The sequence below is a fragment of the Equus asinus genome, chromosome X, assembly GCF_041296235.1.
Source record: "Equus asinus isolate D_3611 breed Donkey chromosome X, EquAss-T2T_v2, whole genome shotgun sequence".
Lineage (NCBI taxonomy): Eukaryota > Metazoa > Chordata > Mammalia > Perissodactyla > Equidae > Equus > Equus asinus.
The window spans coordinates 45,099,975-45,120,062 of NC_091820.1; the positions used below are offsets into that span (position 1 = coordinate 45,099,975).

The following is a 20,088-nucleotide window of genomic DNA, read 5'->3' on the forward strand; positions in this document are numbered from 1 at the left end:
AAAGGGTACAATTGGGACCGGCCCCATGGCCTAGTGGCTAAGTTGGAATGCTCTGCTTCGGTAGCCCAGGGTTTTGCCGGTTTGGATCCTGGGCGTGGACATGGCCGCGCTCATCAAGCCACGCTGAGGCCGCGTCCCACATGCCATAACTAGAAGGACCCACAACTAAAAATATGCAACTATGTACCGGGGGGCTTTGGGAAGAAGAAGGAAAAAAATAAAATCTTAAAAAAAAAAAATGCAACTATGTAACTGGGGGACTTTGGGGAGAAAAAGGAAAAATAATAAAATCTTTAAAAAAAGTACATTCACAATGTTGTACAACCATTGACATTACCTAGTTCCAGAACATTTTCATCACCTCAAAAGGAAACCCATACCATTAGCAGTCACTCCCCGTTCCCCTCTCCCAGCTCCTGGCAACCACCAATCTACTCTCTCCTTATTTTATTTTAGTTTTTTTTTTGAGGAAGATTAGTCCTGAGCTAACTACTGCCAATCCTCCTCTTTTTGCTGAGGAAGACTGGCCCTGAGCTAACATCCGTGCCCATCTTCCCCTACTTTATAGGTGGGACGCCTACCACAGCATGGCTTTTGCCAAGCGGTGCCATGTCCGCACCTGGGATCTGAACTGGCGAACCCCGGGCTGCCGAAGCAGAATGTTCGAACTTAACCACTGTGCCACCAGGCCCCCCCTACTCTCTGTCCTTATAGATTTGCCTATCCTGGACATTTCGTGTGGATGGAATCATGCAACATGTGCTCCTTTGTGTGTGGCTCCTTTCGCTCACTGTAATGTTTCCAAAGGTCGGCCGTGTCACAGCACGTATCCGTGCTTCATTCCGTGTTAGGGCTGAGTAGTATTCCACCGTGTGGATGCACCGTATTTTGTCTGTCCCTTCATCTATTGATGGGCACTCAGGCTCTTTCCACCTTTTGGCCACTGTGAACAGAAACACATAGACCTTTTCGTCTGTGTCCTGCCCTCATCTGCCCGCCTCTCTGGGTCCAGTGCTCTCTGCTAATGCCCGGCTGTGAGCAGGTCTTCCGGCGCCTACACCCCCCGCTGCCTCCCACCCCAGCCCAGGGAACCTTCGTGTGGTCTGGGGGCTCGCACTTATCAGGCACCACCTCAAACAGAGAGAGTCCACCTGGAGTTATTTTGCTTCCTCTCAGGGGCTAGGCCTTCACAACTCAGAGGCCAGAAGCAGCTCCTTTTTCTCTTTCTGCCATTACATCCCTGAGGCAAAGAACAAGGCTGGTCTGGCTGCTGCCATGACGAGAGGGGGCACAGGCCAGGGACGATGGGAAATTCTGGAAGGTAGAGGGGCCTGGGGGAACATGATCCTGCATGTTTCTATCTTTATTTACTCTCTTTTGGATGACAACTTGTATAAATTATTGGAGGGTGGGACATGTAGGCCACGACCAGCCCAGGAAAAGGGGGAGGGGAGACTGTGAAGGGCCATCTCCCCACTCAGCGCAGCCAGTCTGCCCAGGCCCTGAGATGCAGCAAGAATGGGGAGACTGTGTGTGTATGTGGGCTGGGAAGTGACTGGGGAGGCCCTGCCTGGACAAGCAGACTCTTCCTTGCCAAGGGAGATGGGCAAATTGTGATTGCCAGTCCTAGAAAAGGTAGCCAAAGGGCCCTGAAGGGGAACTCTCCCCAAATCCACAGGCAGGTCGGCGATCAGTGAACAAAGCCTATCAAGCTAGGATTGGATGGCCTGGGGTCCTGTGACCTGTCCAGGCCTCTAGTTACAGAAAATGAAGCCGCCTCTGTCCTCTCCTCCCACCCTGCCTTTGCTAGACTCTAGATCGCCTGTTGAAGTGAACAGGAGCAGCCCCATGCCAGCTCGCCTCATTTGGAATTCAGCATTTACTGACTGCCAGAGACAGCTGCTCTCCGGGTTTCATTTTGTTTTTTAAAGGGGACCAACATTGGCTTGCCTACTTCGTGTTCTCCCAAGTTAGAGAAGCAAAAAACAGCACCCCACCACTACCACGATCATATGAGGACAGGCATTTGAATTTCAAAAGATTCAAAGAGCCCAGCCTCATAGGACGGTCTTTTAAATGGGGAAAATTCAGTTTTATGAAGATCTTACTATTTTGTCCTAATTTCTCTCATTCTGCCTCATTCCAACCAGACAAATCCTCAGAGTATGAGGTTTGGGGACCAGCCCAGTGTTTCGAAACCCCTGCCCTAAATCTCACCCCCAGGGCCCCTGGGAGCCTCCCATCTGGTTTTCCTGTTTCCTTCTTCAATTGTTCTTCCTATTCCAAGATTTTTAAAAAAATCTTTAGGAGAGCCGGCCCCGTGGCCGAGTGGTTAAGTTCGTGCTCCGCTTCGGTGGCCCAGGGTTTCGCCGGTTGGGATCCTGGGCGCGGACATGGCACCGCTCATCAGGCCATGCTGAGGCAGCATCCCACATGCCACAACTAGAAGGACCCACAACTGAAATATACAACTATGTACTGGGGGACTTTGGGGAGAAAAAGGGAAAATAAATCTTAAAAAAATTTTTTTTTAAATCTTTATTGAGGAATAACAGACAAATATAATGTATATTCTTAAAGTGTATAACATGATGATTTTTTTTCTTTTTTTGAAGAAGATTAGCCCTGAGCTAACTACTGCCAATCCTTTTTTTTTTTTTTTTGCTGAGGAAGACTGGCCCTGAGCTAACATCCGTGCCCATCTTCCTCTACTTTATATGTGGGACTCCTACCACAGCACAGCTTGCCAAGCAGTGCCATGGCTGAACCCAGGATCCGAAACTTGAACCCCAGGCCACCGAAGCAGAACGTGTGCACTTAACTGCTGCACCACCAGGCCGGCCCCTAACATGATGATTTGCTATACAGACATTGTGGAATGATTACCAAGATCAACATAATTACATCCATCCTCTCACATAGTTAACACTTTTTTTTTTGGTGTGGTCAGAATGCTGAAGATTTACTTTCAACAACTTTCAAGTACGTAATGCCGTGTTAGTAACTAGTCACCATGCTGTACATTAGACCCTTAGAACGTGTTCTTCTTGTAACTGGAAATTTGTACCCTTTGACCTACATATCCCCCCCACCCCCCCAGTTTTCTTCATCAGGCATTCACGGGGTCTTTGCTTAGTTAGAAATCATGCTGCTCAAATCAGAACTTCTTGTAGCTTCTAGAAATCTCCATATTGGTGGTGAGCAACCTTTATTTTCCCCTACACGAGCCAATTTAGGGGAAAAAATGATGCTTATGGGCTGTATTTATTTTCATTCCAAATGAAAATAGCTTTGAGTCCCGAGGGGGGGAAAATGTATTTTCTTCCAGGGCAGAATGCCCGTGCAATCAAGTGGGTTTATGCTAATGAGCAAACGGGGCTGCTTTCCAGCTCCTGAAATGGTAACATCCGGCCTAGCTGAGAACTAGTCACATAGAGGGAGCTTTCTAATTTTTTACCCGAAATTAGTTGACAGGCTAAAGGGATAGATCGATAGAGGGGCACAAAACCATTTAGTACCGGCGTTGACTTGTTTTTCTCCAATACAGGAAACCAACTTATTAAGAATTCTGCTTGTTGTTATTACACCGCTGTTACAAAAATAAGTGCTTCTGTGTTAGCAGGCAGATCTGACATACAGATCATAACTCAAATTATTGTGTGGTTGAAACATCTGTTTGCTACATTAGTCGAGTCGGTCCCAGCTGACCAAAGCTCTGATACAAAGGTTTGATCCATTTAATGCCCAGGCGCCTGAGTTTGCACTCTGGGGTCACGCTGTCTGGGTTGGAATCCTCAAGAAAGCACTGTTACTCAATCTCGTTCCCGCGGTGCTCTCGCTCCTGGCGCAGAGGGACTCACACCAGGGCCGGTGGAGGGGGAGGGAGTCAGCAAGATGTCCAATATGGGAACTGTTATTAGTGATATGGCAGAGGAGAGACAGACAGAGGATACAGAAAACCTGGAGAAATGACATGATCCAGGCCGAGACGCTTCAAAATTCATTTCCTTACGCTTACAGTTTCAAGCAAGAATGTTCTTTACTCTCTCAACATGAAATAGAATTGTCTGCCAGGCCTTCATTCTCAAATGGGTTTTCATTGTTAAAAAATCATTTAAAAAATCCTGAAAGTGGAGCTTTCTCTGGAACCTGCGGCACCGCAGATCTCATTTATTAGAGGCCATGAAAACTACGGAAGTTGCGCTTGTCGTATTTTCTGCATTTCCAGTTTTATGCAATTTCATTAGATTTTCTGCTTTGGTAGTAAATTTAGAAAGCAGAAGAAAAAATATCACATATTTCAAAATGCAACACTTATGAGATTCTATTTACCAATATCATCTCTTCAGGATAACTTTAATCCTTGCAGCTCAATTTTTTCTATTGAAATATATTTGACACATAACATTGTGTAAATTTAAAGCTCAATTTTTTCCTTTGTTTTCTGAAAGATAGCGTAACCTGTTTCTGGACAAAAACATCTTCAATATTTTCTCCTCTGGGGATGTGGCTGTTATCTTGCGGGGGGTACAATTGATTAACAAATAGTAGCCACAGAGCTGTGAAATGCCAATGATCTCCTCAAAGAAGTAAAACCATCTATTTTTGTCCCCAATGCTGCAAGTGAAACCTTTCAAGATGAAACGCTGACAGATTGCCAGCGCCGTGTTCGTAAACCATGTAGTCCATTTGAAATGTTACCTCCCATTCGTTTTATTTATGTGACCAATAGTTTAATACAAAGAAAGCAATTTCTCGTTTTTCTCTCTCCCTGCTGAGCAACTCCAGAAGAGTCTTTTAAGCCCTTTGAGCTGAAATTTCTTCACGTAGAAGATGAGGCTATTTTCACCTCCCTTATGGGGTTGGAAGGATTAGGGCCGTCCTACTGCTGGCTGAGAACTAAAGAATTCAATCTTCTCATGTGTCGTCTTCTACAGAAAAGACAAAATAAATATAATACTATCTTTGATAATCATTTAGCGAATCAATAGGAAACAAATCCCCACTGGAATTTCCCAAAGCGAACAGCAAGTAAAGCAAACCACCATTATCATCCATGAAAGTCTTTTCCCACGCATTACCAAGAGCCACTTGGTGAACTAGTTAGGCCGTTGTTCCAGAAGATTCTTATTGCTAATTTCAGCAACAAAGCCAAATTTCAACATAAAAACATAACCTCAAAGTTGTGCCATCTCCATATTTTCCTTGCTTTTCTTCAAAGGGAGCGGGGTCCCAGCAATCCCAGAGCACGCTGCATTTCTTGCTCTAAAGCAAGTCACGCGTTACCAAAACATCCTGGGTAAAAATAAATTAAGTTGTGATTCTTTCTGAGATGGAAATTGCTTTGGCTGCTCACCCAACCATGCTTTTTGCAAAACTCTGGGCTTTGTTTTTGCTTTTTATTGAAGCAGGTTTATAAACACCAGAGGCGAAATGCACCAACTCGAACAGATGGCTCGCAGTGCTATTTCATTTGTCATTATTTGTTCGGGGGATGTCGTCAAGTTGGGTTGCTGGGATTGCAGGCTTAAAGCTAGAAGAATTGTCTCACGCGGAATCAAAGACCCCTCGCCGCAAAGCTGGGGCTCAGTACTTTCCTTTTTTAAAAGGAAAATGCGACAGACACAGAAAGCATCCTCTTGTTGCTCCCGGGACTCTAACCACACGTGAGGAAAATGGGATGACTAGAAATCTTGTTTCCACAAATGGCAGAAGGCAGTCGTGTCATAGCCCACGACTGGAGGAGAACGCCACTTCTAACCCAGACCCGCTCCGGCTTCTGGAGAAACCCCATCAATTCCTTTGGACCTCGACACCTTTGCCTAGAAAATACTACGCTAAGGTCATTTTGCTCACACAGAACGTTGTCAATGTTCCTGAATTTACCAAGTCTTTTTCTTTTTTCTTGGAATTCTTTAAGGAAGAGCCTCCTAGTCCTTCTCTGGTGAAACACTACTTCGAGTTTTCCCTGTGAAATTCCCCACCTGGGGGTGCTGAGGCATCCCGGCTTGGCCAACCGTCAGGAAGCCTGGGCACCGTTACAAACTGCGCCCGAAGGATGCACGACGAATCGTGACGGTGGAGGCTCCTGAAGGAGGGGGAGGGAATGAGACTGAGGACGGTGGGGGGGGGGGGGGGGCGGCGGGGCAGCACTTTATTATAGTAGCTGACTTGTCTTAATGAAAATACGACTTGAAGTAAATATGCGAGTTCCAGGTAGTAGGTACATGAGTGATCTATTTGTATACTTCTGTATATTTTTAAAGTTTGGTACCGCCCCCCCCTTTAAGAACAGCAGGGCGCTATGGAAATAGTTGTCAAACCCAACTGCCGTTACATGGGGAACTTAAAAAATGTTAGATTCCTGGCCATGCTACGCCTGTACTCAGTTCCCAGGAGAGGGATCCAGAAGGTGGGTTTTTAAAAAGTTCCCCGGATAATCCTCATTCAGCCATTCCAGCGCAGCCCTCGGAGCAGCTTTGAAGCCCCACTGCCTTGCAGAAGTCACCCTGTGTATGCTTATAAGTCACCCCATACAACGCCCCCAACTGTATTAACTCACATACTTAGCAAAAACAACAATCCAGCAGTGTTTCTGCCCACGTGGAGATTCAATCCCTCTAATGTAGCGTAAATCGTTTAACAACAAAAAGGTCTCTTTTTTTTTTTAAAGATTTTATTTTTTTCCTTTTTCTCCCCAAAGCCCCCCGGTACATAGTTGTATATTCTTCGTTGTGGGTCCTTCTAGTTGTGGCACGTGGGAGGCTGCCTCAGCGTGGTTTGATGAGCAGTGCCATGTCCGCGCCCAGGACTCGAACCAACGAAACACTGGGCCGCCTGCAGCGGAGCGCGCGCACTTAACCACTCGGCCACAGGGCCAGCCCCCAAAAAGGTCTCTTTTTAAGTCTCTATGTGAAAATTGGGTCAAAACTCATTTGACGACATATAGACTAGGATCCTCATGCAGTTTTAAACCTAAAGTTTTAAAGTTTAATAGCTTAGATGACAACAAAATCTGTATATGGCATTCCAGTATAAACGGAGTTTCCTTCTCAGACAATCTGGAGCTTTAATTCCGCCAGCCTTAGGGCAGTGCAAATCGACAACAGCATCTTTTTCACAGTAGGAGTGGATATGATAGAATTGTACACAAGGTTTTCTTCTGATTGTCTTAATTTGTAGCTTTAACTTTCTTTCTTCTCTCATGACCACTCAATGATTTTTCATGTTTTGAAGGTAATGAGTTTAAACTCACCATACGTGTAGCTACGTTTACGTGCACACACAGTCACGCCCCGGCGCTGGGGACCTAGTTGCACACTTGAAGTCCCTCACTGAGTTCTTGCTTCTTATTTAATGTTATTTTTTTGCCGTTACCCCCATTCTCCATCAAATGCTGAGCAGTGAAACAAGTGAAATTAAATAGTCCTCTTTGCCACTCAACAGCAGCTTGGTACCAGGCAGCTAAAACTAATAAATGAAAACCAAGACAACTTTACACCCATCTATGGCCTTCTAACAAGCATATTTTATGGCTTGCTTCCATCATGACAGCTAAGCCTGGGTTGCCTTTTTCTTTTTCTTTTACAATTTAAGATCAATCCTGTAACAGGTCGGAAGAACTTCCAGGTTCAAAGGGGCCCCTCAGGCCCGGCTTTCAGGACCATATTTGGGATGAGGGTGCCAGTGAGGCTGTCCCGCTTGAGGTGGGGCAGGTTCTTGACCCAACTCAGCAGAAATCATCAGGTCTTCCTGGGGCACCTGTCACATGTCCAACAGTGTCATCCACACACTTTAGTAAATAGCCCAAATTGAGCAGACTCCCTTTGTCTGAATATAAAATTCTATCCTGTGATTTGTTTACAGCTTCATTGATATGGAAAGGCTTATTACAAGAGCAGAGCCAGAGAACTAGTGATGTGCTAGTACTTGTGTGAAGTGTCCCTGCTGTTTTTGTCTGGCTCCAGGCCTTTCTTTTTTTCTTTTATTTTGTTTTGCTGAGGAAGATTAGCCCTGAGCTCACATCTGTGCCAGTCGCCACCACGGCATGGCTGACAAATGGTGTAGGTCCGTGCCCAGGATCCAAACCCAGGCCACTGGAGTGTGCCGAACTTAACCACTACGCCATGGGGCCAGCTCCTCCAGGCCTTTCTTAAGGGCCACTGTGGCCCTTGCTGGTTTCTTGATTTTATAACATTAGAAAAAGGAAAGCAAGTTCAAGTCTACAGGAGCGTTAGAACAGCAAAGAGTTCAATCATTTTCAATGCAAATTGATTCAAACAAATATAAAGAGAAGTGGCCAAAGTTGGACAAAATAATATTCCTTAAATGTGTATATGTTCAAAATCTGAATAAGATATTAAAGAAAAAAAGTAAATATAGGACAAACAAACCACTTGGGGTTGTATCAACCTATCCAGGTGACCAGCTCAATGTAAGATTTTATTTACAGGCAATCCTAAACTTAGCAATTTTCAATTTTAATTCTAAGCTGAGAGATTTTATCAGCTGCCTTTCTTTACACATCAAAGTTGCATCAACTGTGTCTGTAAAGAAAGTTGACGTTTCTTATAAGAAGACACATTACACTGAAAAAATCTAGCAAGGACATGCCTGACACTAGCATTTCTCTGGACCAATACAAATACAAATGACTTTACACAGGATTAATGACTGTGCACCTGGGGACAGAGACCAGAACTTTCCAGAGGCCAAGTTGGGCCCCAAGTCCCCATATTCAAATCAAGAGAGCAACTGGGACAGAATGCAATTTAAGGCATTATCAAAAGAATTTGAGTTTGAGAGCCAGCCCTGATGGCTTACCGGTTAAAGTTCAGCACATTCCACTTTGGTGGCCTGGGTTTGGTTCCTGGGCACGGAACCACACCACCCGTCTGTCAGCAGCCATGCTGTGGTGGCGGCTCACACAGAACTAGAAGGAGTCACAACTAGAATATACAACTGTGTACCTGGGCTTTGGGGAGGAAAAAAATCTGAGTTTGAGGGAGAAGTGCACTTTGCACAGAGCATGTGTGCTTCAGCTCTGAGAACCAGCCTCAACTCCTTTCTTTACGTTATTTTCTCAGTGCCCGTGTTCGTAATATTATCATTTCTGAGAGACCGTTATAGCAGCGTTAACTTCTGACGAAAACTTGTTTTAATAAAGACCAGAGTGAAATGCAAATGAGAAAAATTCCTGCTCCGAGGCTACCGATGTGTAGTTTAGACCATTTCAGAAATCTTTAAAGGAGGTGGGTCTTTAATCAAAATTATCATGGTAGGGTTTAATATGAATAGACAAGCTTATTACTTTTTTTTTTTTAAAGATTTTATTTTTTCCTTTTTCTCCCCAAAGCCCCCCCGTACATAATTGTATATTCTTCGTTGTGGGTCCTTCTAGTTGTGGCATGTGGGACGCTGCCTCAGCGTGGTCTGATGAGCAGTGCCATGTCCGCGCCCAGGATTCGAACCAACGAAACACTGGGCCACCTGCAGCGGAGCGCGCGAACTTAACCACTTGGCCACGGGGCCAGCCCTGACAAGCTTATTACTTTTTCAGGGGGAAAACATTCATAGTTGAGATCCAACCTAAGAACCACACACAAGGAGAGCCTGCTTTCTCAGTTCGGGCCTTGCTATTTGGCTAGGCAAGAGCACAGAGCTCACAGGCTCGCCTCTTCCATTTGGTGTGGTACTGAAGTCACCACCGGGGCCCGGGACATTCACAGTTTACAGCTGCCGAGGAAATTGCACGGATTGCTGCTGGGTCAGGGCACATCCTGCTGTCACTTGAAAATGAGTTGCAATTTTCTTTTCCCCACGGACCTGTTGTTTTTTTTTTTTTGAGGAAGATTAGCCCTGAGCTAAGTGCTGCCAATCCTCCTCTTTTTGCTGAGGAAGACTGGCCCTGAGCTAACATCCATGCCCATCTTCCTCTACTTTATACGTGGGACACCTACCACAGCATGGCTTTTGCCAAGCAGTGCCATGTCCACACCTGGGATCTGAACCAGCGAACTCTGGGCTGCAGAGAAGCAGAATGTGCAAACTTAACTGCTGCGCCACTGGGCCGGCCCCCAAACAGACCTATGTTTTTTGAAGATCACATTAGCGCTTTTTCTTCTCATTCCAAGTAGTGGCTACAAGAAACCCCTCATCTGAGCTACCAGAAACGCTTCAGTATAACTTTTCGATGTACTGATTTTTAAATCAGAGCCAAGAAAAAGTAAAAGGCATATGTCAGTTTTCAAGTTGTAACCTCACATCAAATTCCTAAGAAAAGCTGTCCCTTGGCGGAGGGGGGGCTCACACTAAAGGCTTGGCAAAGAACTATTGCAGTTGATGCACAGATAGCATCTTTTAAATTACGGGATAATATATTATTTTAGGCAGCTGTATTTTCTTTTTTTTTTAAGCAAAGCCTTTTTTTTTGTATGCTTTTTGGTGAGGAAGATCGGCTCTGAGTTAACATCTGTTGCCAATTTTCCTTTTTTTTCCTCCTCAAAGCCCAAGTACACAGTTGTATATCCTAGTTGTGAGTCCTTCTAGTTCCTCTATGTGGGACGCCTCCACAGCATGGCTTGATGAGCGGTGTGTGGGTCCACGCCCAGGATCCGAACTGGCAAACCTGGGGCCACCGAAGTGGAGAGTGTGAACTTAACTGCTATGCCACTGGGCTGGCCCCTGTATTTTCTCTTTTAATCTAGACACAAAATATAGCACCACATTTCAGATTTAATATATACATCCATAAACAAATTCAGAACACAAAAAACAAACCTTACTTTTTTTTTCCCTTATTCACTAATCAAGTTTAGAAGGCCAAGTTTTACTAACTGCTGTTAAACCAGCCTAACACCAAACATCAAGATTTCATAGGAGATTCAGGTATGACATTATTTACATCTTCCTTTGGTTCTAGCTTTCCATTTTCAGTTCATTCTTGACTTTAAAAAAGCATTTAAATGTAAGCATTCTAGAGTTAAGCCAGCTTCCCTATGATATAAATTATTACTCTTCTTACATTTCAGCCTCCAACTGATTTTGTGTTGACTATTGCCCATCACACTTTGGCATAGCGGAGTGACAATTAAAAACTGAAATGTGAATTGCATATTGATAAATTATTACCGCTCAGAAGCACCTGAAAATATAAGTGTTGCTCCTGGTTACTTGGCACTGTGCTTTTCTAGAAACAAAAATGCGAGGAGAGGGACATCCTATAGCCATTTCTATTTTATCACGAGTCCTAAGGGTTTTTCCACACTACATTCTTCTGTGCCTGTGCTCCTTCCAAAACAGTAGGTTGGATTCTTTTCCCTGTAAGAATGGAGTATCTGCTAACCTCAGCGTAAGCAGCTCACTTCAAGCGTCTAATGCTGTGTCATCGCTAAGTGCTAAACAATAACCAGACATCCAGTTTATCTCGCACTTACGTTACTAGCGACAATTACTAAACCAAGCTCCAGTGGCTATTAGAAAGACTCATTTGTTCGTATTTTACGGCAAATTTGAATTTTTGGTTTTTGCTTTTTAATGGAAAATCCCAACCTTGGGACAATAGAGAAGACTAATGACAATTTAAGAGCTTGGGATTTAAAACTTAGTAGCTTTAAAAAAAATCTCTTTGGTACATTCATGGTCTCAGTCTTTGACTAAGTCAGATGTTTAACACAGCCTTTTGGGAATCTGCATAAGGTCCATTTGGCTAAGAAAGGATTTATACTAAATGCTTAAGAAGACACCCTGAAAGTAGATGGCTGAAAGAACTAATTACTAGTAGTACTGATTAATATTTTCAGTAAGGGAAGGTACTCGCCAAATTTAAGCAGTCACCATCTAGCTTTGTGATTTTAAACACACAGCCTGAAAAAGCTGTTTCCCTTTTCACCCAACAGCACACTGACTGACATCAAGAACTGTGTCAGGGACGCATCCTAAACGTACAGGAAGTGGATGACGAAGGGCTTTTCTTCCACAGTCCTGAGTGTTGACTACTTCCTTGGCGCTCTGCAAACGCTTCCTCTTGCCGACAGCCGCGGGGCAGGCGGTGCTTGGGCAGATCCAGTGGGAGATTCTGAACCTTCGTGATGCAAACGCTTCCTTCTCTGCTCCACCCCCCATCACCAGATTTAAGACCGCGCATTATCTTGACTTCTGAATTCCAAAGGTGTACCCAGTGTTTGGATGGGTGGGGGACTGGACAAGAACTTGACAGAATGGAGGTGGCTCACAGCAACACTGTAAGAATACCTTTCTAATCCTCACCCAAGTGAATCCCTCCAGAGGACTCATGGAAAAACTTTCCAGGGTCCAAAGCGTCCATTTTGGATGCTTTTACATCTACACAATTGAAAATAGAAAATGAATACAATTCTTACTATCTTGCAAGGTGGCGCCCACTAAGGTTACCTTTGGGGAGGGAGGGTAGGGGTGAGAAGGGCAAGGAAGCTGGTTGCTATCCTTCTCTGACAAGGAGTGCTCTGACGGTCAAAAATGAGGCCAGGGCAGTTGCAGAACACTGGCGGAGCCAGAAAGTCTGCTTGGTGTCTTAACTATAATGGATGTGAAAAGACAACGGGGGGCTACGACACCGACTATGTGAAGAGGACTGCTTATGTACGGCACTCCGTTAATAGACGACTCCTTAAAGCTTTAGTTCCATCGAGCTTTTTCCTCATAAACTTGTAAAGTGGCCAGCTTTGTTACTAATCACACATAAAAATAGGGTTACTGTATTCCATCAGGTTAATGGAAAAATGGGCAAAGTGAGAAAAACCCACTACAATGAAAAACTTCTATTTTCAGATATTAAAAAGGCATTTGCCATGACATGGATTACTACCAAATGGGATTCCCCTTTTAATATCCCTCAGTCAGTGAGCTTGCTTACTGGCGCACCTGTGACTCGATGAAATGCAGTATATCCTAACACTGAGCACAGCGAGATGACTTCTCTCGTTTTCAGAGGACAGCTAAAAGCAGTCCCATCCTACTCGTGAGTTCCACCCATCTTAATGGAATGCCTTTAAAATAATCAACTGACTTTTACATGGGCCTGAAATTTGTTTTATGGAGCAGTTTCTTAGTATGGTTTGAGAACACTTGCCTTGACACTTCACATCCCTAAAGAAAATGAGTTATTAAAACCTTTTATGTAACCCCAACTTTAAACTGAGGTATACAGATAAAAATTGAGCCGTCGATTTCTTACCTACCTGTAAATTATCAGATTACAATGAAGGAGTTCAAAATATCGGTGGCTATGTTAATATTAAATTATTCATGCAGGTAAAAATACTTGGAATTCAAACGGTGCAATGCAACTGGAGTTTCCCAAACTGCAGGACACTAGTGTGTTAAATATTACTTCTCTGATTCTGTTTTTAAGGAATACATAAAATCTGATGAAAATCTGGGATGTATGTCTTTCTTTAGCAGCAGTGCTTGAAGTAACCCAACTTTAGGGAAGGACCAACAGGTTTCTACGGAAGTCCTATTTCTTTGGAACACGGCAACAAAGAAATACTTTTCAGATACTAAAAAGCAGAGCAGATGGCATCTGCTGTTGAATTACCTGAATCTTCCCTTCTCTAACTCCCCTCAAAACATGTGACCTCCTTTATTTCTGACTATTTAAATGAACCTTGAAACAGCGAAGTGTCTGCCGAATCTTGGTTTTAGAATGAAAGGTAGGCCAGCAACTGGAATCACAACTTAGCTTTGGAACTGCTGAGACGTGACACACAAAATGAGGGCCAATTCCCCTACTTGTAAACATTTCCCTTTTTAAGTTCCCTTCAAATCTATTACACCTCTAATTTACCTTCCGTTTAGAAACCTTGTTTTAATAAATAAAAGGGAAAACCGAAATTTACTTTATAAAGTTTTATTTTTGTGTGCGCTAAATCTTAGGACCTGTGGACAGTCTTCAGTCTGTCGGCTCGTAAAAGGCTGAGAAGTGTGTGAGCTGGGTGGTGAAATTGCCTTCTGGGAATCTGGATTTCAAAATAAAATTTCACTCATTTGCAAGTTTAAAACATGGTGCACCTTTCCCCCTTTTTTTCTTAAACCTATAAATTTGGAGGAAAAGTGCTACATTTCTGCAAACGTAAAATAATCATTATAAATACAATCGGCAGAAAGTTCGTAATACATTTAGCACTCCTGTGGTGATTTATCACACCCAAAACCTTATTTTTGAACACTAAACACTCACAGAGGTGCAGGACCAATTTTGGCTGAGCTCTCCCATGAAGCCAGTACTGAATGTTTTTTTTCTCAGTGACACAAAAACTGGAGGGAGGGGAGTGCTGTGTGCAGTCATGTCCAACTTTCAAACTCGAGGCCAGAACGGGGCACTTATAATGAAAAGGCAATTTGCTTACCCAGTTATGATTCTAAGTAAGGCAGGATATAGCCACCAAATTAACCACAAAGTTCAGCAAAGTAAGAGTTCATGGGAGAACATAAGCTGGAAAAATACTAGGAAAACACTGAAAGGGACTATTCTGGAGTGGTCACATGAATATTCCCACTGTTGCTTCCATTTACAAATGTAATTCAAATAAAAAAAGGCTCTTCATCTTTTTAACTACTAGGATTAAATACTTATTCACTAATAAAAGTTAATCATGAAAAAAATATAAAACATTTTAATAATTCTAAATTTGTATTCATAACAGCTAGAAGACACAAGGTTGGGAAATTATCAGAGAGGAAAATCAACGAAAGACAAAAACCCCAAATATGACTATGTTCTTATTTCCGCCTCTACCATGTTGAACACGAAAATTTGGTTGGTGGAGGGCTTAGAAACAGCAGCAATATGGTCTTTACCAAGTTGTGCACTGAAACACTTAGAGCCGGCAGGGCCAAGCCCTTGTTCGCAGAGATTAACAACAAAAATATCTTCAGTCTTTGTGTTAAGAGATTCTACTGTCTTCTAGAAAGTAATCATGCCATTTAGAATTCTGGGGTTACTTCTTTGCAAGGAAGACTAGCGCTTCTGCAACAAACAATTTAAAGTAGGAAATATATATATGGCTCAAGAAATCAGTTGAGGGAGAATTAAATAATCTTTAGGCACTTTGAAGACTTGAAGTTTAAAATGTGCCATTTATGTTCAGAAAAAACCTCAAAATCACCACTATGTTGCTCTTACAATAACATGCATCTTAAAATTTCCGGTTATACATTAATGCTTGCTCAAGAGTTAAATATAGAAAATAATTTGCACAAACAAACAAACAAAAATAACTCTCTCCATTCACTTTACCTCGATCCTGGTCACAACACAGACCATCTTCCTCCAGTGGAGGGGAACATGCTTCACAAGCCCTCACCTGGCACAAGGGGGCTCAAACTCAAAGCAACCAAGGTGGGATCTCCCTCCAAGAAGAAAAATTCACAGCCTTTTAAAATGTCAAGTTTTTCGTGTCTAGGATGTCAGCAAAGTTTTTAAATTAAGTACATTACATACTTTTGTTAAGGAGCAGGAAATATAAAAACCACCTCTCAGATGGAGAGAGGATATATTTAAGGATAGCAACTTGTCCAAATAAAGTTAACCTATTCTGCTCATTGTTAAGGAAGCTAGGAATTGAGGAACTTTTAAATTAAAATTACCCATTGGAATTGCAAACTGCGTACAGCTTTTGCTCAAACTTAACAAATTCAGGTGTAATACACTTAAGGTAAAAACAGGATCTATCTGGTGTCAAAATTTACTAATGTTACAGAAAACCTAGGATCATAGGTTGACTCAGAGGACTGCAAATAAGATACCCAAAGCTTGATCTTAAATACCTGCCCCTTTTAATCACAAAATAATGCAATTCTCACTTTTGTTTCTGCTTTGTTCAGTTCCAACTACAGCCTTTTTGACAAGACATTTTCCTATTAACTGAATTGTAAAAAATACAACCAAGCTTGTGCTCATTAAATATACATGTATATAAAAAACATACAAAAAGTACAAGATTGATTATGTTAGGAAACTTTTACAGCGTCAACATCCTGTTTTCTCTAAATCTTTAGTAACGGGCCAAAGGTCAAATCTTTCTGTGCACAAAAACTCGATGTGACTGAACCCCTGAATTCAGTGTCATGCCTTGGCATGTTATGCACAGAATTAATTTTAATATGCAGTCCTTCAGGAAAAAAAAAAAAAAGGACAAAAAAGTAACCAAAAAACCAAAAACACACCACAGTACAAAAAGTTCTTCTTAAATCAAATTCTATTTGTGAATTCAGCAAAATAATTTCTATAAAATAAAACAGCAAAATATTTAAATAGAATAGGGTGGACTGTATCTGTTTGCAGGGGTATTTGGTTTTTAGACAGGTTCCAAAAAATTACACACATTCAAGTTACCAATTCTCTTTTAAATACAGTATTAACTGAGTTCCCTATCTTTAATTAAATGTTTATTCTGAAATTATGATACCTCAATTATATTAACTAACCAGTAGTTTCCTTTTTAATTAGACCCTGCTTCGAACGTTAAAATTTTTGGAATAATGGAAAAGGAGCGAGGACAATTCTTGCTTTCAAGTAAAACTGTGACCGAGCGGAAAGCCAGCCAGACATCTTGGTGCAATGGTGCTCCAAGCACTGCGGGCTTCTGACGACTTCCACTTCACTGGGCTCCAGCAGGAGGAAAGTTTTACAAGATTCACCTAACGAGCTCTACCAAAGAAACAAAACAAGCACACCAAACACAGTCTTCTGTGACGCGCCGAGCAGCCGGGCACAGCAAAGTTTTGCATATTTGTTTTAAATCTTTTAAAATTCCCATCACTGATACTTAAGTTTCTTTATCCCACCCAGAGATTGAACTGTCAAACATTAGATGTAAGCAACATATGTGTAACTGAAAAACCACCTGTTTATCACATTTCTCCCCTTGTTTTATATTTTATATTCTAGGTGTAAGGAAAAGCTCTGAGCAACACAGCTGTCACACCGGGACAACTGCTGTCATTATGGTAATTTTTTCCTCGTTGGCTACACTACCCTGGTGTGAAGCCATGCTAAATGTTACAGCATAACTATAGCTTCAAAGTGATTAACCTAATATCAGAATAAAAAGGCAATGAAAAAGATCTAGAAACAATGTTACATCACCAATTTTCCACATCAACCAAATAATTTAAAGGTTACCAGCCTTACATTGCGCATAGTAAAACTGACTCCAGTGGCAAAGAATTAACATGAAACTATTGGTGTGGTTGACATGGATGGGCTCTGTTTTGTTGCTGTTGGTTTATTTTTTGTTTTTGTAAAGGAGTTGATCCAACTGCCATGAGGCAGGCAACACTGGTTGCAGAGTGCAATGGGTATAACAAGAAAATTAACTTTTGTAGTTTTTGTAGATTTGTGAGTCTCATCAAGAAAAAAGTTTCTTGCTTAAGAATTAACAGTCAAACATTAATATACTATATACACCTTTGCCATTTACACATTAGCATCAGGCCATTTATTACAAAACACTATACACTTTCCACTGCAGGCGGGTTATATATTGACAGCAAATTTCTGCAGATAAGACAGTGAATAAACTCTCCACTCCATGTTGATTAGGAATAGTTTTTCTAGTTTTAAATATTAGCCAGACACAGAAAAAGGTTGGACTGTAAGGCCTGGGTGCACAGTCTTGGTGGAACCAGTTCACTACGCGCATTTCACTGATCCTTTGTCTGAGGCGGGGCTACTTCTTCACTGCCTTCATAGTTTTCTTGTGCTCGTTGGCCGGTTCTCTGAGGATTGTTCATGTGATGTGCTGCTGGGCCCGTGTATGGCTGTCCATGCACATGGTTATTCTGGGAGGGGAGGAGAGAGCGGCACGTTAAAACTTCCCACATACTAAACTTAATCACGGGCTGAAGTTTGTGGAAATGTACACATTTCTTTTATTCTTGGGACTTACAAAGAGTAAATACACTTGGGATAATGGTGAAAAGAAAAAATAATTGGCTTGAAAAGAGAAAAGCTACCCTAAATGCAAACCCCAAAGCCCCAAATAAGAGCAGTGTAGGTCTGTATAAATCTTTGGCCAAAGTGACTTTTAGTGCCAAACGTTATTTAGACCCAAGTTCGACAAACAAGGGATCACAGCTCATGGTCACAAATATTCACAAAAAAAAGAGATTTGTGAGCTAGACTACATCTATTCCGACTCTTCCAAGCATCCTGAAACTTCCAAATGATAAATCTGATTGATTTCAGCGTTTGAAGTCTGCATAAGCAATAATCCTGAACACCGAATGATGTCAATGGAAAGAAAACAATGCTGAAGATAATAATGGATTAACCAGGCATTACTAACATATGAGCTTCCTCAGGGCCGTGGAAAGTAATTTTTCCCCTTGTGGATTTGGTTCCTCAACCTTTCACAATCCCTGAACCCTCCTGAGTTTTCTGCACATTCTCACCAGCCAAGCCAAGAAGATTTTAGGCTTTACTTTCTACTGTTTGTATTATGAAAATAAATACAGTGAATATGCATTTTCTAACTATTCAGCATGCTTCTATTTCCATGCTGAAATATAAGAAGAATACCTTAAATAGTATTTCTGAAAGTATGGTTCCGAGACCAGCAGTGGCATCCCCTGGGAACTTGTTAGAAATGTGGAATTTCTGGTCCCGCCCCAGAACTCTGTGCTGTAACAAACCCATCAGGGGATTCTGATGCTCAATGGAGTTTGAGCACCACTGCCTCAAAAGGTCTGAATTAGTCACATCTGGGTTTCAGAAAAAGAAGTCCTCATTTAGAGAGTCCTGCACCTAAATTTCACTTTAATTTATTTAGTTCTTGATTTTACAGGAAGTTTTATGGAAATCTGTCAAATCCTTGAATTTTTTCCAACAATTTTTGTGTCACTGAAGTCTTGGTTAGGCTAAGTAACCTAAGATCTTCTTCCTTCATTGCCACATCTTAATGTCTTCGGAATCCATCTGCAGATTTAGCCTAACAGAAAATGCCGTCATAATCCATCGTACTAAAGGTTATCATTCTACATTGCCGTGAATTATCACACAGTTTTACTACCTTTAATTACTAGTACAAGAGGGGCACCTATTTGACAAGGAAAACACCCCGGGGCCAGTTCCAACACGCCACACGGACCCCACTGCAGCCACTCCTCTTCTGATCATGCCCCCAAAGCTAGCTTAGATAGTCCCTCTAGAACTTTACGGTCACGACCAAACCTAGCCATGCTTTCACGCAAGCATAACATGGGGTCAGGGACAAAACCCAGACCAAGGCCTACTCACCTGCTGATACTGAGAGCCAGGGGAGTGGGGGTATAACGGGGCGTCTTCAGGCGGAGGCGACTCATGCTCATCTGGGGCATCTTGGTCATCTGGCTCCTAATCGAAAATACGTAAAGATAAAGAATTTTGTAGGCAAATTCAAATTTATTTCTGTTTTTTTTGTATTCAAAATAAATGTTTTAAAAAACATCTACAAAACTGACCCACTAAAAACTTTCCTTTTACCGCAGATAAACAAATAAAGCAACTGAAAAAAACCTAATCTGGGTTCTCTTAGAAATGCTAGGTTTCAGGCAATTTCACAGAAATTTCTCTAAAAGAAGGCTCCCTCATCAACTTAAGGCCACATGAAGCAAACATTAAAACAAACAAAACTTAAACATATTTTTTTTACATTATCATTAATACATAAACACTGGCCTATAAAGTAAAGAATTACTTTGCTTTCTTCCATTCCTATCTGCTGCACACTGGTGGCTTTTTTTACCTCCTCTGGACAGAGTTCACAAGCTTTTGCAAGTGTCATCCTGGCGCTATGCGATCTCTCCAGGAAATAACCATTGGACGTTTCATTGCTTTGCACCGGAGGAGACCAATTGTTGTACGTGTACTGAGGATTGCCAGTGTATGGTCGTCTTTCAAGTTCATCTCCAAGCCATTCCACTGCCCAGGTCCACTTTCTTTTAAGATCTCCATTGCCCTTCAAAAGAAATTAAAAAAATAAATCAAAGGTTTCAGAATGCTTTTCAAAGTTAACTTACAACAAGAACTCCAAATTCTCATCTTTTAAAACAGAATCCTTAATTCTG

At 42.1% G+C, this 20,088-nt stretch overlaps 1 protein-coding gene across 4 annotated transcripts in view; it reads right to left on the reverse strand.

Annotated features, from left to right (window-relative positions):
• Positions 1-13,872: 13,872 nt before the first annotated feature.
• Positions 13,873-20,088, reverse strand: part of USP9X (ubiquitin specific peptidase 9 X-linked) — a 145,387-nt gene continuing 139,171 nt past the window's right edge. For all 4 annotated transcript variants that reach the window (XM_070502649.1, XM_070502647.1, XM_070502648.1 and 1 more), the window contains exons 43-45: positions 19,767-19,979; positions 19,280-19,375; positions 13,873-17,823 (exon numbers count right to left, since the gene is read on the reverse strand). In XM_070502649.1, coding sequence (XP_070358750.1) covers positions 17,686-17,823; positions 19,280-19,375; positions 19,767-19,979 — 447 coding nt within the window. In that variant the 3' untranslated portion in view covers positions 13,873-17,685. The remainder of the gene's footprint in view (positions 17,824-19,279; positions 19,376-19,766; positions 19,980-20,088) is intronic.